General features: G+C 37.2%; 1 protein-coding gene across 2 annotated transcripts in view; it reads right to left on the reverse strand.

Moving 5' to 3' along the window:
• The window catches only part of LOC114054053 (ras-related protein Rab-31), a 182,741-nt gene that overhangs the window by 53,701 nt on the left and 101,411 nt on the right, over window positions 1-27,629 (reverse strand). For both annotated transcript variants that reach the window (XM_027877118.1, XM_027877119.1), the window contains 2 exons: window positions 5,411-5,482; window positions 3,814-3,920 (listed from right to left, as the gene is read on the reverse strand). In XM_027877118.1, coding sequence (XP_027732919.1) covers window positions 3,814-3,920; window positions 5,411-5,482 — 179 coding nt within the window. The remainder of the gene's footprint in view (window positions 1-3,813; window positions 3,921-5,410; window positions 5,483-27,629) is intronic.

Below are 27,629 nucleotides of genomic sequence, written 5' to 3' on the forward strand. Positions count from 1 at the left end.
ACCTTCCAACATATCTATCTGGGTCCACATATTATCTCCCTTATCATACTAGAAGCTGTTTGAGGATAGGACCATGTCTAATTCATCTTTATTTCTTCTATAAGGCCAAATACAGTACCTTATACAATAATGTTTACATTAATGAATTAAGCACATACTATGTACAGAACTAAGGACTAGAAAATCTATAAAGAAAAAGATGTGGAAATGAGAGTTCATCGAGCTTACATCCAGAAGGGGAAATACAAAATGAACACTTAACTACATTTCATAAACGTTAGTTGAATTCAAACCACTTAGCAGACAAATTAACTAATTGCTTAGGTAAGGAGTTAAGGGGATTCAGAACTTCACAAATTTAATGAGGAAATAACTGTATGCCCTGGGTTACTTCTGGCACAGTTGCTCTCTTATAAAATACAATGAAATATATGTGTAGTTAGGTGGCACAGTAGACAGAGTGCTGGAGTTGGTATTAGGAGACGAGTTCAAAAATTTGATGGTTGTGTGACCCTAGGCAAGTCATTTAACCTCTTTTTGCCTTAGTTTCCTTATTTGTAAAATGAGAATAACAATAGCACCTACTTCTCAGGCTTGTTGTCAGGATCAAATGAGATAATATTTGTAAAGCATTTTGCTAATCTTAAAGCACTATATAAATGCTAGCTAATATTATTGTTAATATTACTATTATATGTATGTATATATCAATAACGATAAATTATGGACTTCATGGTTCAAGGAACCAAGGATTAAAATGGATCATAGACATTTAAACATGATCCTAGTTAGTCAATTTACTAATTGGTGGGCCTACTTATGGACTGTATGTTTTTTCCCCAAGGTTAATTTTAAAGGATTTATCACCAGGTTAGCTTCAAGGTAAGGAATTGTTTCAGCCTCAGCAGCTGTCAGATTCTATCTACTAACTTACAAAGGGTCTATAATCTGAGTCAAGGGAGAGAACCCCCATAACAATGAAATTACAGGTGGCCAGTGAGGCACTGACAGAGAAGTTAAGAGCTACTGCCTCCTTAGGATGCTGCAGGGTCAAGGGTTAGACATATGTAGTCCATATACACAATTCTGAGGGCCATGTCAAGTACAAAAAAAAAAATCAACATTACATAGTTTTGTGTAAATTGAAACATTTTAAATATACTAAGAGCTTGCTATTTAAAGAAATCTTATCACAAATTCTACATTTAACATTGGAAGGGACCTTAAGAAATTAATTTGTTCAACCCTCTCTTTTTTACAAATTAGGAAACTGAAGCCTATAGAGGGGTAGTGACTTGGGCAAGGTCACAAAGGTAGTAAAAAGCAGAGCAGAGACTTGAATTTGGGGTGTTTGTCTCCAAGTCTCATGTTCTTTCTACTATACTACAATGTATCTCTAACCTTTTTATAAAGTAAAGAGACCCTTCTAATAATCCTTGATATAAATCTGGATTTTTCCATATATCAGGTTTGTTTATATTAGAGTATGCTCACCATACAAATTTTGCTGTATTTCACCCTTAAAGATGAGGCTAATGCTTGTGTATACTATTCAAATATAACAAAAAATAACCTATGCCACAACTTAAGACTCCGGAGTTTTAAACCTGGGATAATTATGCCCTCAACAGAAATAAAAAAATTAGGAAAAGGGAGGATTAGGACAAAGGAAGGGAAATGAATTGTTTTGGGAATAATGAGTTTGAGATCCTGTGTGACATCCATTTGGAGATGTCCCATAGGCAGCTGGTAATAAGGGACTGGAGTTCAAGAAAGAGACTGAGGCTGGATACGTAGATCTGGGTATCAGTGGCATAGATATGATAATTGAACTGATGGGAACCAATGAGAGCACTGAAAGAAAAGACGCAGAACAGAACAGGACCCAGGACAGCACCCTGGGGTACAACCATGCATATAGAGCAGAACAGAGATAATGATCCCACAAAAGAGACTGAAAGAAAGCTTCCAAGCAGATAGGAGAAGGACCAGAAGAAAGTAGCATCATGAAAAGCCAAGGAGGAGATAGTTTCTAGAAGGAGAAGGTGATCAATGGTGTCAAATGCTACAGAGATGTCAAGAAATATAAGGCCTGAGAAAAGGCCTGGAGATTAATAAAAAGATCTGGAGATTAATAGACCTTGGTGAGAAAATATAAGTGATACCCCTAGATGGCTTTTTCTAGGGATTTCATAGTGAACAGGAAGAATGTTATAGGACATCTTTGAATAAAGTACATTTACTATTTGTAGGATATTACTTAGAAATTGTCCCAATATTATTTTTTGAAGCTGTTGTTCATAGGCATTTATAAAATTGTTGTTGTTTGTTCTTCATTCTTAAAGAGGACCATGACATCAGGAAGGTTATGCCATGACTTGCAAGTGAATTGGATTTAAGTGAGACAGGGCTGTGCAAAGTCACCAGCCTCTTGTTCTCCTCCAGAGCCATCTGAGTCCAGTGGCCAGATAGAGATCAGGACGACTGGAGATGGCCCTGGATGCAGTGAGAGATCACAGTATTTTTCACTTGGACAAATTTGCTTCCTCTTTCTATATCATGCAGTAATTGATTATAATTTTCATAGGGTAATTTTCTATAATTTAAGAGCCCTGCACTTGTAAAAAGATAAAGCTAGCTGTAAGAAGGCAGCTAGATGGTGCAGGGTATAGGGCACTGGGCTTGGAATCAGGAAGACATGAGTTCAGATCCAGCCCCCAACACTCACTAGGTGTATGACCCTGGACAAACCACTTAACCCTGTTTGCCTCAGTTGCTATTTATAAAATACACACAGACGCAAAGTATGTTTGTTTCTAGGTATATGTGTACACCTTTAGTCCCTGGGATCCCTGAAGGGCAGAGTGTACAAGTACACATGGAATTGACACTTCATTTGTTCAATGGGTAAAGGAGTAATTTCATGGACAGTCTTGTTGCTGTAGACTGCTCAGCCTCAACTCTTCCCTTAATAAGGCTTACCACCTCATCTCTACTCAATGAAACTGGCACACCAGAGAGATGTATCTTAGCTGGAAGCTGTGGTATTCACCTTGTGACCTTTTTCTACACATCCATCTTTGGCCCTTTCAATTTGTTTTAGAGTACTTTCATCAGATACTTACATACTCAGGCCTGCCGGGGTTCATTTCAGTTGGAGACCTAAAAACCCACGTTGCAAATGTCTAAAACTATTTATGAGGAAGCAGTGGGATAAGGGGGAAATTACAGAAAAAAAGCAGAATGAATAGAATGCCCATAGAAATATTTTTTCATCCTTCAAAGACTCTGTCCCTTCCTTCTAGGTACATAACTATATTTTGGATAGCTAAGGTTGATCAGGGTCTTACTGCCAGGTACCCAGCTATGTTTGGAAATCTGAAGTTGCTCTAAATCTAACTGTAGGATAATTGAGTCACTGTTATATGGCACAGCTAATGTTGACCAACATTTAGCAGATTTGATTTTTCAACTGATAAACTCATTCTCAAATTTATAGTTGTTTATTCAAGGTAGATGAATAGAATAAAGACCACTGGACTAAGAGTCTGGAAACTTAGATCCTCTTGTAAAGTAGCCATGTGGCCTTAGACAAGTCATTTGATGACTATGGACTTCAGTGTTCTCATCTTGAAAATAAAAAGGTTGGACTACAGGACCCAGAATGAAAAGATCAGACACTAGTCAAATAAGTGATTAGATTAAGAAGTAGCACCACTGGCATAACCTTCTCAATTTGCACATAAGTATTAATAGGATAATCCATAACTGCACCCATATAAGTAAACATATGCATATATATGTATGTATTACCTAATATCCGAGAGATCACATTTGTTTCCAGCGATGGCCATTACAATGTTTTCTGGACCATGTTCTTTTAATTCTTTCACCCATTTCTTCAAGGTATTAAAAGAATCCTAAATCAAAAGCATAAGCAAATTATTCAGAAAGTTTCTTTGAATCTGTTTATAATCCAACATTGTCTTGCCATTACAAGTGCACTCCAGTTTGGTGAAGAAAGAGTTTTCATGTGGCTCTCTTGAATAATGTGACTTATGCTACTTCTCTGTTTTATGTAAATATAAAACTATCATTGAAAATACAATTCATTCTTTCACACAATCCGAAACATTTAACATAATTCCCTCTTCTCAATAGAAAAGTAAGGGACTATTGCATAAAATGTAATTGAATATGGTTACTGAATTGGCCAGTTTTGTGTTATTGGAATTTTGTTGTTGTATTGTTTTGTTGTTGTTTTTGTTGTTATAAGACAAGTTTCTATGATAAGGTCAGGGTGGAGGAGGGGATGAAGCAAATGAGAAATGAGTATGATATAAAAACAAAAGCGATCAATAATACTATAAAAATATGAAGCTCATTCGCAGAATAAAATTAAACCTCTGAAAGAGGTGAAAAGGTTTTCTACTAACCCTTTTTTCTGTAAGTTAATATTTCTTTAAAGTTGTATCCTATACACTATATAAATAGAGATAACAAGGCTGATGATATCCTGTTTGGGATGGAGGGCTCCTTTCATGTTTGCTTCAATAGGAGGAACAGCTTATGTGCTCTGAAGTCTGTTTTTCTTTTTTGTCCTTCATTCATACCCTCCCTCCAGTCACTGAGCCAAAGAACACAGAACATAGAAGCAAAAAGTGGCACAAATTCATAAATGGTATCAGTGATGGGTCATTAAACTAATGCCTTAGTGTTCTGAGTCAGCCTTTCAAAACTAAAAGTAAATAATTCAATTTGTAGGAGAGAAATAAAATGTCAGCAAACTGCTGTAAAGTTCCATTAATGCACATCCTGTAACCTCACTTTGTCAGATTTATATACATATATATGTGTGTGTACACACATACACATATGTGTGTGTGTGTGTATATATGTGTGTATATATATATATACATATATATATATATACATAAATATTACCTCTGGGTTTTAAGATCATAAATTTCCTGTAGTAAGAGCCATAGGAATATTGACAGAAAATAGGAATTTTATAACCATATGCAAAACTTTGCAAAACAAATTCTTTTCTGCCTTCACAAGTAAAAACTTGGTCAAGAAGACTCTCAAAGTTCTATCTACAAATAAACGGTCCAAGTAAAATATTTTCTTAAAGTTAATAAGCAGCCACTCTCTATGAGATTTGGTTTGCTCATTTATTTCTGGATAGGATGTGTATCTACATGCACCGAGACCTTTGGGAAATAAAAGCAATATGGAAAAGCCCACTTTGGCTCCCGAGGATCATTACTTCCTGTTGATGCAAGGCTGCATACTAATAAACTCCACCACTGTACATTTGAAAGACCCAAGTAAGAGAGTGAGTCCTGGCCTTCCTCACATACTAAGTCAGGAGAAATACATTATTTCTCAATTTGGCCAATCTTACCTGTTTAGTGATATCATACACTATAACAGCTGCTGCAGATCCCCGATAGTACATGGGTGCCAATGAATGGAACTGTTTAAGGAAGAATGAATAAAATTAGACCAAAAATATATTTAATGTAGTTTCAGACCAAATGCAAAATTCTAGTTCCAAATCTAAGATAGTGGCTTCCACTGGAATTTCCTAAAAAGTGATATTAAATAATTTTAAAATCCTCTTCACTGAATATTTCCCAGTGTTCTGTATATACCTACAAAACCCTGGGATCTCTTCTTTGGAGACTGCCAAACTTCAATTTCATTTTAAATGTTCTTTCTAAAAGATTTTTCTTTTTTCTGTTGCTCTTCAGTCATCTGATTTTACTATCCTATATCACTGTCAAGGGAATTATATAATAGCAAGGGAAAAGATAAAGTATCTAGGATAGAGTGGCAGAAGAATGCCAAGTTATCACCAGACCTTTGCTGAAGAATCATTGAGAATGTAGAGATTAAAGACCTTAAAAAAACACTCCTATTCCAGTTTGACTCCACACAACATTGGACTATCTTAAGACCTTTAAAAAGTCATAGAATAGAAAGTACTTCATTCAAAAGACTTAACAAAAAGAATATCATTGGTGATAAGATTCTTATTAGGAAAGAAAGAAGGAAGAAAGGAAGGAAAAGATGGAGGGAGGGAGAAAGGAAGGTAGGAAAAAAAGAGGAAAAATAGAAGGGAGAGGGAAAAGGAAGGGAGGGGAAAGCAGGGAAGAAAGGCAGCACAGAGATTTTTATCATAAGGACATCATCCTGAGGATTTAGTAGTGAGCCATGAACCTGAGGAATATTCAACATATCTATCTATTGATTAAATAACTGTCACCTTTCTCTTACTTCTTTTGGATTACTAGAACTCTCCAACTGGGGAAATTCATTCTACTTTTACCAGTAAAGACCTCCAAGTCTATCTTCTTTCCCTGCAGTTTTAAATACCAAATGTCTATGAAGCAAGAAGAAATTCACTGAACTATTAAAAGAAAGAGGGAACAACTATCCCTAATACAGACAGTTATATTTTTTACTTGACAGATTTGTATACAAAGTCCCAGTTCAGGAAAGACTGTTGAATCCAGCTTGGAAAGAAAAGAGATCAGTTATAAATTCATCAAAATGTATTCTTAAACACAAGAAGGCCCAATTCCGCAGCTCTAAATGAAACAGAATTCCTGTGGAGGTTGTTAAGATTGCTTAGCCTTATTTAAAAAAGCATGGTTGAGTCTAGAGAAAGCATTTCACTTGCAAACCTGTTAGGAGTTACATATCTTACATATCCAGCTAATTAAAGATGGCACTGATCAACATGGAAAAAAAAAAGGAGGCAGTTCTTTTTGATGATGATGACGATGAAGAAGAAGATGATAATGACAACTAGCATTTATATAGTGATTTAAGGTTTGCAAAGTACTTTACAAATTTTATTTCAATTTAACCTCACAACAACCCTGAGAGGTAGTTGCTATTATTATGCCCGTTTTACAGCAAAGGAAACTGAACCAGAGGTTAAGTGACTTGTCCAGGGTCACACAGCTAATAAATGTTTGAGGTGGGATTTGTACTCAGATCTTCCTGCCTTCAGACTCAGCACTCTATTTATTACTCCACCTAGCAGCACCAGTACACAAATGATTGTAATATAAAGGCATCGATAAAATATATTTTTTTAAAAATAGCAGTGACTGTTGAATCTATACACTATCTAACGTTTGTTTTGTGGCCACAAGAGGTAGAACATGGTCTTAAAATCTGACAACGTTTAACAGAGTGACTGTCAGAACACTGCTTCAAATCTCCCTCCTTTAGGAATCAATACATGAATACCTTTCTTTTTTTAATGTGAAAAATTTTATATATTTTTTCAAATTACATGCAAAAATAATTTTCAACTTTTGTTTTTTAAAATTTTGAGTTCCAAATTCTCTCCCTCCCTTCCTCCTTTCCCCACTCCCTGAGAGGGCAAACAATTAGATATAGATTATACATGTACAGTCATGCAAAACATATTTCTGTATTAGTTATGTTGTGAAAGAAAACACAGACCAAAAAAAAAAAAAACCAGAAAGTTTTTAAAAGTATACTTTGATTTGCATTTAGACTCTATCAGTTCTTTCTTTGGAGATGGACACCATTTTTCAACATCTAAAATAACCATAAAAACTGAAAATCTGAGGAAGAATTCACTTGCTAGAATCTTAAAATTTCCTCCTAGAAAAAATTCCTACATATCAGTAGGTCACTATGCTCCATGGGAATCAATCAATTAACAAGCATTTATTAAGTGCCTACTAGGTAGCAGGCACTAGGATTACAAAGACAACAATGATACACTTCCAGCCCACAAGTTCTGGAGTTCCCTATGGTATAATTGCGTGCTCTAGACAGACAAGAAGTATTAATTATAGTTTATAATTCCCTAAGTGTAGCCTCTATTTTGACATTTTTTTCAGTCCAATTCAGAGCAGCTATTTCAACAAAAGCTCTGAGGGGTTCATAGGGTAAGGGAAGTTGGGGGGGTGTCAAAGGCAAAAGAGGAATTAGACAAAAAGCAAACAATCCGAAGTCAGTCCAGGGTCAAAGAGTTGTGCCACTAGTCAGCAGAAGTAAACTTAATCAAAGGAATCAACCAAGCTGCTGATTCAAGAGCGCATGTTCCTGAGGCAAGGGTACAAAGTTCTATAAAACAGGAAACACTTCAGATTCACTTCCTTCTACTCCCCACAGGATCCAGAAAGGTCAAAAATCATATCCCTGGTTTTACAAAATAAGAAACAGAAAGGTTAAATAATTTGTTCAAGTTATATAGCAGACCCATTGCAAAGAGAGTTCATGGTTGAACTAAATAATTTCTATTAGGCTGTCTGACTTCCTCATGGAAAGAAAGGTCCTATTATATATGAAATATTAAAATAATATATGTTATAGTGATATATTAAATATATTATTTAATATCATATTATACATTGGGGAGAAAGAGAATAAGGAAAAGAAAAAAAGGGAGAGAGAGAGAGAGTAGTTTATAAGCCAGAAACTCCACAATTCTAATTGCTGATATTTGTCTACAGTCCTGGGAGAGATTCAAGGTCTAACATAGTTTTTCTTGTTTGCAGAATAAAGAATAGTGTTCTGGAATTTAGCAATACACACCTGTTTGTGCATTCTAATTTGATTTGTTCGTATGTTTGATGATCTGCAGACAAAAAGCTGAAATAAATCTCTGGCAAACAATTAGTGCTGAAATGTTTAAAGAATTAACTCTGCTGTAAAGTCATCCTAGTCAGTCAGAGTGGAAGATACTATACACTAAAGACTTAGAAAAGTTCTTATGATTTTGTAAAATCTGTTTCCTGAAGGCTCAAAATAAAATGTATATCCCATCCTTGATTTTGAAAGGAAGACGAAGGCAGCGGTTGAAAAAAAAAAGGTATTTCTTTTCAAGATCCCCAAAGTCATGTTGTATCCATCATACAATATGCTCCTTGGAAAACTAAGAGTCATGTAAGTTAAATCATAGAGGAAACATTATTAAATGGTAATTGGTGACTTTTTCCAGTCATCTGTTTCTTGGAACAAGAGGCCATGGTATCCAAGGTCAGAGTCATCAAATAGCATGAGAAAATGCCACAGGGTGCATTCCAAAGACCAGACCAGACCAGATTAGTTAAATCCTGAATCATGACTGGTGTCACAGAATTACAAAAATCTGAGGAGTCAGAAGGGACTTCAGATCAGCCTGTACCTGAAAAAGGATCTCTCTATGACCTATAGGACAAGTAAGGGGAATTACTAGTCCTTGAGGCAGCCTGTTCCACTTTTAGTTAGCTCCAATAGTTAAGAAATTTTATGGAAATCAAATCTAATTGGATTAACTTTGAATTAACTTTTTGCAACTACCACTCATTGCTCTTAGCTTTGCCCTGTGGAGCCAAGAAGAATACAGCTATTCCCTCCACAGGACAGTTCATCAAACATTTGAAAACAGCTATTATGTACGCTTTTATGTCTTCTTTTCATCCCCATTTTCTTCAACTGATCCTCATACAGCATGAACTCTAGCCCCTTCATCATCCTGGTTGTTCTCTCTCAGGACACTTTCCACCTTATCAATGTATTTCTTAAAAGGTATTACCTAGAACTGAATATAATGTTCCAGATATGATCTGACCAAAGCAGATCAACCCAAGATACCTCTGACCTGATTCAGTCACTTTTCTGTGAGATCAGAGAACCACCTAGGAGATCTTAGTTCAGTTTCAAGATCAACCCACCAATGTACTGAAGACCTTCCCCTTGGTTTTTTTTGACACTGAAGTATACCAATGGGGAACTGTCTGTCATGTCTTTCTCTTTCCACATGACTAATTCATCTAGATCATACTTTTCCTGAAAAAGAAAATACCTTCCATCACTTTGCCAGCAGAACTCATCATCACATTTGTGTTGCAGTCCACTTGCATTGATCATGAGAATCTCCGTTACTCTCTGGGTTATCTGCAACTTTAATCACTCAGATTTTTGTTACTCCAAGGTTTACAACTATAGAGCATTAACAGGAGAACATTTATGTTGAAAAGATGGGTCTTTACATGGGAACCACTTGGGATCATTAGAAGGTTTGCACAATTTCCCAAATGCAACCCACCCTGCTCTTTTTCTCCCATTTAATTCTGAGTCTCACTCATTGTCCATCTATGTTACCTATCCCAGATGTATGTATGTATGTATGTATTGAATTTATTATATGTACTCAGTGGATCAGCTATTCAACTGCATGGTACAGTCTATCTAAGAGCCTTTTTTCATGCATTTTTTTCTACATGGATTGTTAAGCTAATCTCTTTTGAACACTCTTGAATTTCACTGAGGACTTAGTTCTGTAATTTTGGAGTGGGGTTGGCTTTATGCAATCAGCACAAAGTCATACTCAACCAATGAAGGACCTGGAAGATCTTTCCTCTAGTTCACTATCTAGAAGGACTCCCTCTTCCATTTGGACCTTGCCCAAGACATCTTTCCTGACAGTGGTGAACACTCTCTCTTTATGTTTTGTGCTTTGTTTGAAGTTAATAATGAGATGATCATGGAACAGTTATTTCTGTATTACATTTGTCAAAGAATATTGTACATACATGAGATATTTTCATATACGAGAAACTCCTTGTTGGAGGAGAGCATACAAGTTTCTATTTCGCTGCAGCAAATTTGAGGGAGAGGAGTAATCAATAAACAACAAGCACTACTAGATCTCATGTTCTCAGCTCTTTTCAATCCATGATATGACTACAAAGATGCTGTCTGCTCTAGACAATCAGTTTTTAAAGTCTGCTTGTTCCATTCTTATAGTTTCATAAAATATACCCTTTAGAGGAGGCATCCAGATCACTGTGTGAGCCTAAGCAAGTCCCTTAACCTCTATCAGCCTCAGTTTCCTCATCTGTAAAATGAGGGAGGAAGGGTTTAGACTCAGTGACCTCAAAGTTCCCTTCCAGATCAAAATCTATAATCCCACAACTCTATGACATGATAGTTTTCTTCAAGTACTTTAAGGGCTGTGGCCTGGAAGAGGGATTAATCTGGCTAGCACGCTTATTCTTTGTCCTTTGCTTGTTTTTGGTTCCCTGCACTGCAGGGAACATATGAGGCGTTCAACAAACATGAATTTGCTGAATGAGTGAGTATAATACCATTTATATAATTCCTGTTGTGTGCCAGGCACTCTGCTTACAATTATCTCATTTGATCCTTACAACACCCTCTTAGGCACACAACTAGTAAGTGAAGTGTGCGAGGCCATATTTGAAGTCAGATCTTCCTGACTCCAAGCCCAGCATTCTAGCCACTAAACCACTATTCCTGGGTATCTTTCTTGGGCCAGCCTATTCCCCTCGTGCACTGAAATACTTGTGTTGTCTCTACTCTCAAGGAATTTATATCCTATTGGAGGGGTGGAGGGAAAAGAGAAAAGAATAATAAACAGGTAAGAAAATACAAAGTCTATATAGAGTAAATACAAATGTCAGAATGTGTTAATAAATAATAATGATAATGTTAATAATTAGTGCTTGGTGATGTGAAAGGAAAATTAGAAGAATTGTTATTTAAGTGGGAAAATTAAATTTTATTTCTGTGCAACTCACTTCTCATTAAACTCAGTACAGAAGATTCACATGAAACAACCTGGCTGAGTTAATATCATGCACTAGGTCTATTTTTTTAAAAGTGACCACCCATAGCAATATTCGATCCAAGTACCCAAAGCAAGAGAGACTGTATGGAGACTTTTCAGGAAGCTACCATGATCGAAGCTTAAATGGAAAGAACAGCAAAGGACAGATATTTTGTAAAAAGAGAGAGCTCATTTTTAATGGTTAAGCCATAAACTGACCCTTAAATGGCCGTTGGTGGGTCTGTCTTGTGAATTATTGAAGAGTACTCTGTTTATAATGCGTTGCTCTCCAGCTCCTTCCTGGAAATGGAATCATTTCTAAATAAATCTTCTGGGGAGCCTCGTCAAAAGATTTTTCTTTGCTGGGGCCTTGGACTATTAATGAGTCAAAAGTTAAAGAGGTCAGCCACCAAAACCCACATTTGTGACCAAGGGATAGTTTTTGTGCAGGTTGGAAAGAAAAATCACTTCTGACCTACCACAAATATTAAATAAAATCCACCTAATACTGTTAATATACAAAATGACATAATATATTTAGGGAAAGGGAGGAGTGAGAGCAATCCAATTATAAAGCCATTTGGAAGTAAAACATAATCATGGAGAGTATGTAAAAAAACCTGTCCTTGAAAGGTCGAATATCTCAGGACTAGAACAAAAGATTCCAGTCTGCAATTTCTCTTCACTAGCTATACAACAGAACAGCCTAAAGGCCCGGTAAACTGTCCATCCAGATAATTTTCAGATGCCTTCTAATCATTCAGAAGTAACCCCATAGGGAATTCTTGAAATGCTAACCTTTTCCCCTAAAACAAATATTTTGGGTTCTCTCCTTAGTGTTCTTCATAAAAACAAATAAATGACCTGCTTGTTTATCATTACTCCCTTCCACTCACAGTGTCTTAGAAATGGTATGAGCACTTGAAAATCATCGTCTAGACAAGAGAGATAATAGACTCAGGATACAGGTTTAGATGTATATTTTTGAGATGACCAATGTATGAATTTATTTTGCATGATTATGCATATTTATTACAAGAGTTTTGTTTTTCTTTTTCATTTGGGAGGCCAAGGTAGGAGGGAGACAAAATAAATTTATATTAACTGAAAAAATAAAATAAAATAATATCAAAGCATAGTCTAAAAATGTCCTTATTCCTTGACCCAGAGATCCTATTGTTAGGCATATACTGTAAGAAGGTCAATGACACAAGAAAGGCCCCACATATACCAGTTTATAGCAGCATTTTTCCTATTAGCAAACAAGTGGAAACAAAATAGAAGGTTTTTGGAGAATATCTAAACTTGCATTACATCAAGGTAATGGAATATCATTGTGCTGTAAAAAATGCTGAATATGAACATGGAAAAAGATGGGAAGATCTACGAACAGATGCAGAGTAAAATAAACAGAACCAGGAACACAATATACACAATGACTACAATAATGTAGATCGCAAGAACAACAGAACAATTGAAACTGAATGCTGTGAAATTATAACCAACCACAATTCCAGAAGACTCATGATGAGGTAATGGATTCAAAGTGAAGAAGGAGATTTTTTTTGACACAGCCAATGGAGAAATTTATTTTGTTTGAATATCGTTGTTTGTAACTAAGGTTTTGTTTTTCTTTCTTTCCCAATGGAAGAGGAATGGAGGAGAGAGGGAAAAAAAGAAGGCAGATTTTCATTGAATGAAAAAAATAAAAGTTTAATTGAAGAAAATTGTAATGACCAAGCTTGGTGTCAGAGAAGAAATATAAGAAGGCATATTCCTACATTGTTTTAGTGGACAACTATGGGTATGGAACACTGGATATAACATTAGGCTTTTTCAAGTTTTATTTTTGGTGTTTATTTGTATTTATTTTTGGTAATCTGGCTTTTTTCTCTTTTTTATTCTTTATTATAAAGGCTATCTCTATTATTAGGGATGCAGTGATATAAAAACAAAAGAATCTAACCCAAGTCTCTTGGCTCCCCTAGGCCAGTGCTCTTGCCATTATACTGTAGTGCCTCCAAAATCACTACTGACCCTAAAATTCTGGGGACCCCACCAATTTCCCAAAGTTACTTACAAGCCCCCAGCCAGCTTTCTCCAGAACTTCAAAGTCTGAAGTGCTGACTCCTTCACTCCTCAGGAAGTAAGACTAAAAGGAAATGAAGAGTCAACCTCAATCCTATTATTCTCTTCTCTAACCCTTCCTTCTTGCCCTAGCAAATTAAGTCTCTATTTAAAAAAAGAAAAAAAAACCATTCTTCTAATATATACCACCCAATATTCTCCATTCTCTAACCTCTCCGTCTCACAAAGTAACCTACAAATATTAGCCATATGATCTCAGGCAAGTCACTTAACTTCTCTATGCCTCAGTTTCCTCAGCTGTGAAATAAGGAGGTTGAACTTAGTGGTCTCTAATGCCCCTTTCAACTCAATCTATGACCCTACAATTACAGATATCCTAGTATTCAAATAAATGCTAAGTCATTTTAAAGTTATCTGAAGCAAATTTATGGATATTAAATGTTGTTCCCAAATGCGTTATTAACACTTAAAAGAAAAAAAATTCATTCCCATAGCTAATAAATTAGAATAAGGGCATTAGGGTTTTGCCCCTCCCTCTGTTTTAACTTGTCCCAATTATCCGTCTTTGGCCCCTGGCTCACTTGTTCCAGCTCTTTGACTACCACAGCAGGATGGGGTGGTGGGTTGTAGATAAAATGAACCCTAAAGTAAGAGAAAATCTGGGTTCTCATCCCAGTCCCATCGCTTGTCTCTGCATCCTCTCAAGGTCTCCTTTCAGCTTCCTCAGCTGTAAAACATGGTGGTTAGATTAAATGATTTCCCAAGCTTTCGGATCTATAACTCCATGACTTGTTCTGTGATCACAGAAAACTTTTCACACAAAAGAGGAGCTCCAGCCTAATACTGGTGGGAATTCATTTTTACCCCAACCCTGCATTCTCCTTACTTTCTTAGCTAGTTGTCATCTACTGCAGCATAACTTCCACTTTCTCTTTCTATTCTCTACATTAGAGGTTCTTAACCTTTTTTTTCTGTCCTGGACCCCTTTGGCAGTCTGGTGAAATCCATTTTTTTTCCTCCAAGTAATGTGGGTTTTTTTGTTTTTTAGGTTTTTTTTTAATTCATAATTGAAGGAAATGCAAAATTTCAGTTGCAATTAGGGAAAACAAACATGTAATTTTTTTTCCTATGGAAGGTTATGGACTAACTGAAATCTTTCCTCAGACTCTTAGGCAATCTATGAATAACTCTTGTTATACATTCAGAAAAATGATGGAAACTCCTAGAGGGCAGGAACTTTTTTTTTCTTTTGTCCCTTTTTGTATCCCCAGTGCTTGGCACTGTGGTTGGCACATAGTAGGGCCTAAATAAATGTTTACTGATTGACTGATTGACAGAACCTAGCACAATGCCTGGCATATAGTAAGCACCAAATAAATGATAGTGTTATGGCATCCTTTATTAGCCCAAGCTTTACTCCAGCCTGAGTTTACATACGTTGTGGGGGGCCACCAAAACCCAACATTGCCCCAAGCAAGTTTCTAAGCCTTTCAGACCACCCATAGAGCCTCAGAAAAAATTCCTTAAATGCAGATTTGTGATATCATAAATTCTATGAGAGCAAAATTCCACATATTGATGTTCCATGTAAAAAATGAGCAGTGGTGGAAAATAAATGATAGCTTAGAATGAACATCTGGCTCCAGCTGGGCTGTACCTTTACAAATGAGAAACAATCAAGCTAGAATTCTCTGGCAATGTACTCTGGACCTTAACTATGCGTTTCACTTTTCAGTGAATAGTCTGTCCCTGGAGACCCACTTACAGTGAGACTGAAACCTTGCCTTCTAAGTTTTCTTGGCTTGCACAGGCCCCTATGGTTCACTCTCAGGCCTGTCTCCTGTCCTGTGAACTTAATCAGAAACCTTGCAAAAACCCTCAAACCCTAGATTATGAAAAAGAGGCAAGAGCAGAAAATCAAAACAAGACCAGGCTACTATTGGGTTTCTGAGAAAGGGAGAAGTGGTAAAAAAGAAAATTCTTGACATTCCCGACATTCTCAGCTGGCAGGGTGTGAATGGAAAGTTTTATGTCTTAGGGTTCTTTCAGTACCATTCAGCAAATGCTTTGCAAGTTTTATTTGGACCCACTCTGTAGGCAGAAAAACTATAGAAATCTAACTCTGAACAAAAACTATGATATCCAGATTGCACAAAGGTATATTAAAATCCAACAGAAACCATCTTCCAGGATCATTTGTTTGGCCATCTCTGACTTCAAGATACATAGGGTTTAAAAATCTTATTAGAAAGTCTCCTAGATTTAGAAGCAACCTGATCTTTTTATCCCTTCTCCTTCCTCTTCCTCTTTTGGAAAGGTAAAATACAAATCATTTAGCTCAGGTACCCCCTCTACAAGCCTCTTGAATGCTACCTTCAAGTTCCTGGTACGCCCTGCATCAGCATCTAATCAAAACCACAGCTCACAAGTCCCAATGAAATGTTCTTTTTTATTAGACCAAACTATAGGACACAGAATAGCAAGGGAAATAACAAAGGCAATACAGAGATACTGCCTCCCACAGCTTTCATATTACTGGCGAGAAAGGGAATATTCATAATAATCCAGACAACTCACACTTCTAGGGCTACATTCCAGCTGAAACACCTCTCTGCCCCTTGAAGCTGCCTCTTGCTGCTTCCTCACATAATTAATGATGTCATCTACTGTGTTGCTTTCTCTATTGAGCTGCCATCTGCTGCTTTTCCACTGAGAGTTTACTGCCATCTGCTCTTTTTTGATGAATTTGCTAGTAGGCTGCTTCATCACTGAAATGTTATTGCCATCTGCTGCTTCCCTACTGAATTGTATCTACAAGGTGGTTTATTCCTCAAAGGGGAGTATTGTGAGTCAACTCTTTTATAAGCAAGCCTCAGAACAATTTTGTCTCTTTTGTGAGTCAGACCCACAGTCATACCTAGCCAGCACAGCAGAGTCTTTGAGTTCAAGTCTAACTTTTTGAATACTATACTTCCTCTTTAATAAGAACCTCCCCACACCCATGAAGCCTGATTGAAGGGATGAGCAAATTCCTTATAACCTCTAACTTGCCCCCTGGATGATAGATAATAGATAGCACCAAAGCCATGAACATTATTTTGGAGCTTCAATTAGCAATACTGGAGGGTCAGGATAGAGCTGACAATCTTTGCCCCTGAAGTTATATCCAAACTTCTGCCCTCCCCTCACAGAAAGTAATGATAAAATATAAATACAGACACTTTCTCTAATTATAGAGAAACACACATAAATTATCATATATATGTTTATGTGTGTTTATATATATTATATATATAATATATATAGTGCTTTAGAGTTTATCCTCAGCAATTATCTGAATTACATAGTACACTTATTATCTCCATGTTTACAGATGAGGACACTGAATCTAAGAAAGGTTATGATGTGCTCACAGCTAAAACACTGGTAATTGTCAGAGCAGGAACTCAAAATCATGTCTTCAGGATCCAAGTTCAGTGCTCCACACAGAATACCATGCCATCTCTAAAATGTGAACTTTTTTATTCAGTTATAGTCACAAAAATTTAAATTGAAAGGGACTTTTTTGATTCAATCCTCTAACTTTACAATAAAGAAACTGCGGCCACTGATGGCTCAGAAGTCATAGAGACAATGAACTATGTCTCCTCATTGCTTCTCTGAGTTGGCAGATAAAAGATAATTGTCTAGAAGTTTAAAATTCATGTACACACAGATCTAAGTCATCTTCTTCCCCTATCAGACATGATTGTAGCTCTTCATATTTGAAGAAAATAATGCAGTCCTAGGTGAGAAAAAAATCTATCATAGGCTCTCCTACACTGTTACATTAATATTTATTTATTAGCTCCTCTTCTCATTTTCCACATTCACATCAAATTTCTTCCAAAATAAATGTCATAATTAAGTTAAAAATGTTATCAAGGACTACTGATCTAAGGGACCAAAAATAAGTGAAGGATAAAGGAAATGTGATGTGCCCTAAAGATAGGAAAATATAAGCTGGGAACCAAAGAATAGGCTCTCATTTTTTCACATATTTTGTGGAAACCTAAGTAATAAGGCATACAGGTAGTATTCCCTCATAGACTTTTCTATCCTTTGCCACAGGATGCAAGAACCTGTTTTTGATTCAATTTAGCCATCATTTACTAGGTACCTACAATATACATGTTGCTGTGCTAGGTTCTAGAGACACAATAAAAAAGATGAAACACTCCCTACCTTCAAAGAAAGAGAAATACAATATACAGACACCTAAGCCCGAGAAAATATGAGGAGGGAAAATCCACCAACAGCTGGGGGGAGGGGCAGTAATCAGGGTACCCTGGAGAAGGTTATACTTTTAACCAAAAGAGGGAAATTTGGAAAAGAGGTACGTTTAGTGTGGAAGATGTTACATCTTGGACATGTCATGTATGGGGTCCCTAAAGAACATCAAGGTAGTTAGAAGTGTTCAACAGGCACTTAGTGATACACTCACAATAGTAAACCCTAATTATCTACACAGAAAAAAAGTAGATGAACAATGGTAATTGCCAGAATAAGAGATGCACTTGCATGAAAATCTTACATAGACATAGTAGATAGACAATGTGCTTGCCTCAGAACTGGAAAGGAGGAAGAGAACAGGTTTGATTGCATTTGGATTGTAATGCTGGATTGCAATGTCTGCAGTATTTTCAAGCACCCCAAGCTTCTGCCTGAAACCAAAAAACCATCCTTTTAGTTCCAGTGTTCTTCTAGTTATGCTATATGTCTGAGAACTGGGAAATACAATCTCCAAGGTAACAAATTTGTGGGTCACCACCCAAAAAAAATGAAGAGGTGTGTGGTGGGTCAATCAATCAATCAATAGACACTGTGGCACCTACTATGTGTCAGGCATTGTGCTAAACACTAGGGAACATAAAAAAGAAGCAAAAGACAGACTTTGCCTTCAAGGAGCATACAATCTAATGGGCGAGGCAACATCAAACAAATATCTACAGAGCAAGTTGTATAAATAAAAAAATAACAGAGGGGAAGCACTAGAATTAAGAGGGATTGGGAAAGGCTTCCTATGAAAGATGGGATTTTAGTTGAACTTCAAGGACCCAAGGGAAGGCAGTAGGTGGAGTTAAGTAGGTAGAGTATCATAGGCACTGGGGACAGCCAGAGAAAATGACCTCAGTGAGAGATAGAGTATTTTGTTCATGAAATAGCAAGGAGGCCAGTGTCACTAAATCAAAGAGTACATGAGGGAAAGTAAGGTATAAGAAAACTGGAAAGGTAGGAGAGGGGCTTGGTTATGAAGGACTTTGAATGCCAAACAGCACATTTTGTATTTGATCTCAGAAGTGATAGGGAGCCACTGGAGTTTATTGAGGGGTGTGTGTGACATAGTTGTATCTATGCTTTAGGTTCTAAATAGATGGTACCTTATTACCAATGAAAAATTGCATGCAAAAAGTAGTATAAAAGACACTGTCGAAGAGACATGTGACCAGAATTGAAGTGTGCTTCTCAGACAGCAGAAGAATAACATATAGACATATACTGCTTCCATACCCATAGGATATCAAGAGACAGAGAGAAAGGATCACAATATATTGGCTGGTCTCCATGTCAAGAAGTTATAGGGCCACGATGGCAGAGTAAAAGCAGTGACTTGTTTGATGTCTCCTCCAAAGCCCTCCAAATACCTGTAAAAATGGCTCTAAACAAATTCTAGAGCAGCAGAACCCACAAAAGACAGAGTGAAACAAATTTCCAGCCCAAGACAACCTGGATTGGAAAGGTCTACTGCACCAGGCTGGGAGAGAAACACAGTTCAGCATGGGCACACAGGCAAAGACCAGGCCTCAGCAAACCTAGAGTAGGCCTCAGAGGACTGAATCACAGGCAGCTATGATGATTTCCAGACATCTCAACCCCCAAACGCCAAAGACAACTTATAAGGTCAGTAGGAAAGGTTTGTGACTGTAGTGAGAAAGAAGCTCTATCCCAGCCCCAATCCTGGTACAGTCCCAGGGCAACAGCTGCTTCCAGAGCTCTTGGCCCCCAGACTGAGAGGGAATCAAGTGGCTGATCAGAGGGGCATTGCAAGGATCTCTTTGCTGGTACTGAGGCAAGATTCTCCTGCTTTGCCTGTTCTTGGATCTGGGTCACAGTTCTGGGTGGTGGTCCTGGGGCCAGAAGGAGCACTAGGGTGGTGGAGCTTATAGTGGCAGTGGAGAGGGAATCCTCCTTACAGTCCCAGGCTGAAAAGAGTGCTTGTGGTCACTCATAGACCAGAGCCCAGGCCAGGAAAGGAGTAAAACACCTCACCCTTGATTGTACCACCTTGAAAGAACTGAAAATTTACAGGTCTCTACAAGTATCTTTGAAAGCTGCTACACAAAACCCCAGAAGTTTGGGACAGTACATTCTCCACACTGGAAGCAGACATCTACCTTAACAAAGAATTTAAAATTCAAGTAATTGGCTGGGAACATGAGTAAATTGTGCAAAAAAAAAAGTCAGACCATAGAATCTTTCTTTGGTGACAAAGAAGATCAAAACATACAACTAGAAGAAGACAACAAAGTCAAAGTTCCCAGATCCAAAGCCTCCAAGAAAAATATGAATCAGTCTCAGGCCACGAAAGAGCTCAGAAAGGATTTTGAGAAAACAAGTAAGATAAGTAGAGGAAAAACTAGGAAGAGAAATGAGAGTGACGCAAGAAAATCATGAAAAACAAGTCAACAGCTTGCTAAAGGAGACCCAAAAAAATCCTGAAGAAAATAACACCTTAAAAATAGCCTAACCCAATGGCAAAAGAGGTCCAAAAAGCCAATGAGAAGAATGCCTTAAAAAGCAGAATTGGTCCAATGGAAAAGAAAGTCCAAAAGCTCACTGAAGAAAGTACTTCCTTAAAAATTAGAATGAAGGAAATAGAAGCTAGTGACTTCATGAGAAATTAAGACATCGTAAAACAAAACCAAAAGAATGAAAAAATAGAAGACAATGTGAAATATCTCATTGGAAAAACAACTGACCTGGAAAATAGATCCAGGAGAGAGAATTTAAAAATTATTGGACTATCTCAAAGCCATGATCAAAAAAAGAGCCTAAACGTCATCTTTCAAATAATTATCAAGGAAAACTTCCTGATATTCTAGAACCAGAGGGTAAAATAGAAATGGAAAGAATCCACCCATCACTTCCTGAAAGAGATCTCCAAAGGAAAACTCCTAGGAATATTGTAGCCAAATTCCAGAGTTCCCAGATCAAGGAGAAAATATTGTAAGCAGCCAGAAAGAAACAATTCAAGTATTATGGAAACACAATCAGGATAACACAAGATTTAGCAGCTTCTACATTAAGGGATAGGAGGGCTTGCAATATAATATTCCAGAGGGCAAAGGAGATAGGATTACAACCAAGAATCACCTATCCAGCAAAACTGAACATTATCCTTCAAGGGGGAAAATGGACATTCAGTGAAATAGAGGACTTTCAAGCATTCTTGATAAAAAGACCAGAGCTGAATAGAAAATTTGACTTTCAAATACAAGACTCAAAAGAAGCATGAAGAGGTAAACAAGAGAAATAATAAGGGATTTATTAAGGTTGAACGGTTTACATTCCTGCATGGAAAGATGATATTTGTAACTCATGAGACCTTTGTCAGTATTAGGGTAGTTGAAGGGAAAAAAATTATATGGATAGATAGATAGATAGATAGATAGATAGATAGATAGATAGATAGATGACACAGGGTGAGTTGAAGATGAAGGGGTGATATCTGGAGAATAAAATTAAGGGGTAAGAGAGGATTATACTGGGGGAAGGAGAAAGGGAGAGGTAGAATGGGGTAAATTTTTTCACATAAAACAGACAAAAAAAGGCTTTTACAGTGGAGGGGAAGTGGGGGAAAGTGAGAGGGAATGAGTGAATCTTATTCTCATTGGATTTGGCTTAAGGAGCGAATACCATACACACTCAATTAGGTACAGAAATCTATTTTACCCTATAGAAAAATAGGGGGGAAGGGGATCAGAAAGTGGTGGGATGAAAAAGGGGAGAGCAGATTAGAGGAGAGGGTAATCTGAAGTAAACACTTCTGAGGAGGTACAGGGTCAAAAGAAAAAATAGAATAAATGGGGAGCAGGATAGGATAAAGGGAAATACAGTAGTTTTCCACAACATGACTACTATGGAAGTGTTTTGCATGACTATACATGTATAACTTGCATCGAGTTGCTTGCCTTCTCAATGAGGGTGGGTGGGGAAGGAGGAAGGGATAAAATTTGGAGCACAAAATTTTAAAAACAAATGTTAAAAAATTGTTTTCACATGCAACTAGGAAATAAGATATACAGGCAATGGGGTATAGAAATCTATCCTGCCCTATAGAAGGGGAAGGGGATAGGAGAAGGGGGCTGATAGAAAGGAGGGCAGATTAGGGGAAGGGGTATTCGGAACACATGCCATCTTGGGGTGGGGGGAGGGATGAGATGGGGAGAAAATTTGGAACTCAAAATCTTGTGGAAGTGAATGTTGAAAACTAAAAATTAATAAATAAATAAAATCTTGCAAAAACATTTTTAAATTTAAAAAAAGAAGTTATGGGAGGACATAAACAAGATACCTAATATGAAAATGCATTCATGGGTTATGATCTGCACCATTAGAAGAAGTACCCACTTTGATGAAAACAAAGATTGATTCAAGTATAAAAGAAGAAACCCAGAGTAACATAATCTCAGATTTAGAACAGACTTCAGAAGTCAGCTATTCCAACTAATACCTGAACAAAAATCATTCCAATGACATTCCCAGAAAGTGGTCATTCAACCTTTGCTGAAGTCCTCCAGTGAGGGAAAACCTATCATTTCATTTTATTAAAAGTCAGTATCACCTATCAAGATCTTTTTAGAACCTAACTCCATCATCTGTTATATCATATGTCCCTCTCAATTTTGTTATCATCTGTAAATTTGATAAAGATGCCATCCTCTAATTTTTTTCCAGGTGACTGATAAATAGCAGTGGAAGATCCTTAGCTCTCTAGAATTCTCCAATAGAGGACTCTTTCCCACTTGGTATTAGACCAGTAATGGCCACCATTGAACTAATAATGAATCATGTACCTGTCCTGTTGTTTAGCCCACATTTATCTTTCTTGTCTAAAAGAATAACATAAGAGACTTTCTCAAATGCTTTCTTAAATCCAAATAATTCATATTTATAGCACTATTCTGACACAAATACTCTATAAGAGACTTTCTCAAATGCTTTCTTAAATCCAAATAATTCATATTTATAGCACCATTCTGACACAAATACTCTATCAAAAAGAAAAAAAATGAAAGAAATGAAATATGTTTAGTAACTATTAAAAAATTAGCATGTCAGGTAAACAATATTATGTTAAATGTGCTAGTAAATGTTTATGTTAACACAATCAGTCAATAAGCATTTATTAAGCACTTAATATCTCTGTATGTCAATGGGAATACAAAAAAGAAACTTTGCCTGCCCTCAAGAAGCTTACACTCTATCAGACTGTGGGTAGAAAAATATATTATATGTAAAAACTCCCAGGAGCTATCCCTAGCACCTACACCAACAAAATCAGCAGGGCTCAACATTTGAATACATCCTTAAACCAAGTATGAGTCTAAAATGCTAACCAGGAGAAGTCAGGGACTAGAGCCTATCCATCAGCAAAAGTGTGGCTCTGCAAACAGAATACTCATAACAACAATTCCAACAATCAAATCTGTTTCAAACAGTCTTCCTTCGGCTCTCTCTAGTCATTAAGCTTGAACACCTGAAGAACAGAATCTTAGTGGCCTAAAGCAAATCTGTTTACTTTAAATTCCAGTTTGAGTGAGCTTCCCAGACCCCAGAACAGACGCTCACTGAGATTTTGCCTTTCTATCTGCATTTTAGCTTGCTCTACAGAACTGACTACCCTCATTTCCCTCAAATAAAAATCTGAAAAACTATTCTCCAAAGTCATAATAAAAGATGAAAAGAAGTCACACAAATCCTTTGGTCTTGAAAGCTGCTCTCAGGCTTCTGCTGTTGTGTGTCAACTTGGTCACAGCATTCTCCAAGGTGGCAAAATGGAAAATTGGCAGCAGTGCAAGAAACACAGGCAAATCCTTTAAGTAGAAGCTACTTATGGAAGCCTGGACAAAAACACACACTAATAAAATGTCATTAGCCCAGATGTGAAGAAGCTTTACCAAGAGCCGGGTCCCCTCCAATATCTTTCCCCAGGATATGGGAATAGGCAGGCAACACCAGCCAGCCCTGAATCAAGGCAGATGGAGAACTAGAAAGATAAGGAAGAGCAGTACACCATCCTCTGGAAAAAAGAGAGATTAAAAAGTGGTCTGGTTTGACAGGGAGATAATGCAGAAGAGCCAGAAGATTGAGATCAGTTACCAAACATGACAATGCACCACCGCAGTTTTGTAAAGAGCTCTGATCAGTTTCTCTCCTACTCTTCATCTGTCTCCCTATCCATTATCACTACTACCTCTACTCTGTCTCCTTCCATTTCATTAAGAGTTTCCCTTAGGATTTCTGACATTCACTGCAGTATATACAGCGGGTCCATCTCTCTCTACTCCATTACCGTCCTCCTTCCACCTAATCACTAAATTCTGCATCTAGCAAAATGCTAGCCATCATCACATAAGAAAATGCTTTCCCCTTCTGCCTCCCTCACAATCATCCTAGCATTTAATCCACATTCACTTCTTTGGCCCTTTAGAAAGTTTCTGTCCTCTAACATAGAAACTTAGCCCCTATTGCTATTATAGCTTATGGTGTCTTCTATCATAAATATTTTTAAGGGATGAAAGCTTCTATATGTAAGAAATTATTTAGCTATAGAGCAGATTGAGCATTAAAATTGTCTATCTTGGGCAGCATACAAAGGAATTGGGTTACTGAGGTAACAAAGGGACCTAATCCTAAGGCAGTTCCCCCAAAATGATGATGCTAAAGAATTTGAATATATTTAGCTTTACTGTTAGTAGTAGTATCAGTATCAATAACATTAATAACTAATAAAGTGCTTCATCAATTTCCTAATAATAATAACTCATATTTATTAAGCAACTATTATTATGTGCCAGGCACTGTACTAAGCACATTACAAATTATTATCTCATTTCATCCTCACAATAACCATGGGGGGAGGTGAGTACTATTATGCTCCCCATTTTACAGTTGAGGAAACTGAGGCAAACAGAAGTTAAATGACTTGCCCAATATCACACAGCTAGTAAGTATCTGAAATCAGCTTTGAATTCAAGTGTTCCTGATTACAGGCCCAGCACTCTACCCACTTCACCATCCAGCTGCCTGGCTTGTCAAGATAATAGTTTGATAAAAAATAAAGTTAACATTTCCCATCCCCATCCCCATCACTAACCCCTAATTCAGATTCTGTTGCATATTCTATATCCAATTTTAGGCATTTTTAAAATTTTTCTTTTCAGATTCTCAGTACCTTACTGGCTCCATGTGTTCCCACTGTTCCATAGCTTGTTGTCTGTGGTAAAAGGGAATAAAGCCCAAATTGATGAATTTACCTCTAGTCTCCTCCTCACTTCACCTCATAGATTTTACCCCTTTCAAAAGTAGGCTTTGACATTCTTATCAAAACAGCTCTTATGTTATTCATCTTGAGACTGGTAGGCCAAGGCAATAGGGCAGAAATGGGTGGAGTAGTTCCTTTCTGGCAGAAACCTAGGAGCAGCAATAGCAGCCTGCTTGTGTTTTGTTTGTGGCAAGCGAAATCAGCCAACCTTGTTCTACTTACTAGTCAATGGTTTCCCAGCAGGCAAAGGAGAAAGGAAAAATTAATTCATTTAAGAGCGTAATAACAGGCTCTATGTTTTCTCACGCACCTCATAGAAGAGGCCTCATGTACCCGATTAGCTCCAAATTTCTCCTGACTTTGGATGGTGTCTGTGAAGAGTAAAGGACTGGACCACAGACTACACTCTCATAATGAAGAAGAAAGGACAACAAAAAAAAAGTCAACCCTGCTTTACTTCTGAACTTCTTTTGATGTTTCCAGGGTCTGACCTTCACTCCAGGTATTGGCTAACTTGGGTGGCATCGCTTAGAACACAAACCTTTGACTTCCCTTTGGTTTTGAAAGGACCTATTCAGTCGTAGTACCATGCCAGACACCATTTTGCCAAATGAGACTTCTACAGCATACAATCCCTTCAAGGAATCTAACCTTTGGAGACTCCTAAAAATTGGCTTCTGTTCTCAAAATGAACCCTAAAACAGGCAACAGGCAGATTCATCAAAAAGTATTAGGTACTCAAGGTTCATAAAACACAAATTTTGTAGCTCTTGGTGGATTAGCTACAGACACTATTTTGGGGGTTTTTAAAACAAATCTTGAGGTTTCCAATTTGATGGGGGGTAGATGTTGGGGTAATTTTTTGGAGAACTAAAATAGGTGTAGGGAAGGCAAAGGAGATAGTGAGGAATTCCTGTCCCACCCCAACTAATTATTTTTATTTATGTCTTTTTTTTAAACCAGAGAATCAATTCATTCTCATTATACTTCATTCACTGAAACCAAGAAAGATTGAAGCAAAAATCAACCAACAAAGTAACCCTGTTCAAAGCTATATGCATCATTCCATACCCGGATTTTAACCTCCTTCATCTCCCAATTTCCAGCCAAAAAAAGGAAGATAGGTTTTCTCCTCCTTTCTGTGGTACCAATATAGGTCACTGAAATTAATCTGAGTCTGATGGCATTTTGATGGTTTTCTCTTTTCATTTATCCTAATATTATCATGAGGAATTTTAGCTTGACAGAATTGGAAGTACCTTACTGAATTTCTGAATATAAGAATTTCATCAATCAAGCAATAAGAAATTATTAAGCATCTACTATGTTCTGGACATTACACTAGGTGCTGGGGATTCAAAGACAAAAGTAGAAAAGGTCTCTGCTTTCTAGGAACTTACATTCTAATCCCAGAGGACAATATGCACATACACAGTTATGCTTAAGATGGTTACATGGTAATTCGGAGGGAGAAGGAGAAGTACTAGCAGCTGGGGGAAGAGGAAAAGGCTTCATGTGGAAGGTGGTGCCTCAGTTGACCTTGAAGAAAATGGGGACTTCTAAGTAAATAAGAGAATGTGGCTTAAGAAGAAGAGACTAGTATGTCGCTAGTGCTACATATGAGGAACAGCCAGAAAACCAGTTTGGTTGGATTGTAAAATGTGGGAAGGGAAGTCATGCATAATAAAGATGGAAAAGTAGGTTGGGGCCAGATTGTGAAGGGCTTTAAATGACAAACAAAGGAAGTTATATTTGATTCTAGAGATAATAGGGAGTAGGGTAGTGACACAGAGGATGGACTGGAGTAGGGAGAAACTTGAGGCATGAAGAACAGGGGACTACCTCAAAAGCAGGCTATCATCCTATTTTTATCCTTAATTAATATTTATTTAGTCAACAAACAACCACACCAAGTAAGAAGATATTGCTGGAATAGTCATTTGAAAATCATATCATTTTGAAGATAAGTTTTCTCTGGAAATATTTTAGCTTGAGAGAAAGTGCCAAAAGTCACAAATTCATCAGTTTTAATCTAATAATGGTTAGGTCATTTCTTATGCTCACTCTCGTGACTTGCAAATACCAAAACTTTAAATTCCAATACTACCCTGGTTGTGGTTTTGTATGAATTCACTGAAAAAGACAGCTGAAGGGGCAAGATTTCAACATCTAAAGACAACTGGGGAATGGCTATACAAGCTATGGTATATGATTATAATGGAATAGTATCGTGCTATAAGAAATGACAAGCAGGATGATTTCAGAAAAACCTGGAGAGATTTACATGAACTGATGCAAGGTGAACAGAACCAGGAGAACACTGTACACGTAATAGCAATATTG

The sequence above is a fragment of the Vombatus ursinus genome, unplaced genomic scaffold, assembly GCF_900497805.2.
Source record: "Vombatus ursinus unplaced genomic scaffold, bare-nosed wombat genome assembly UNPS02014812.1, whole genome shotgun sequence".
Taxonomy (NCBI): Eukaryota; Metazoa; Chordata; class Mammalia; order Diprotodontia; family Vombatidae; genus Vombatus; species Vombatus ursinus.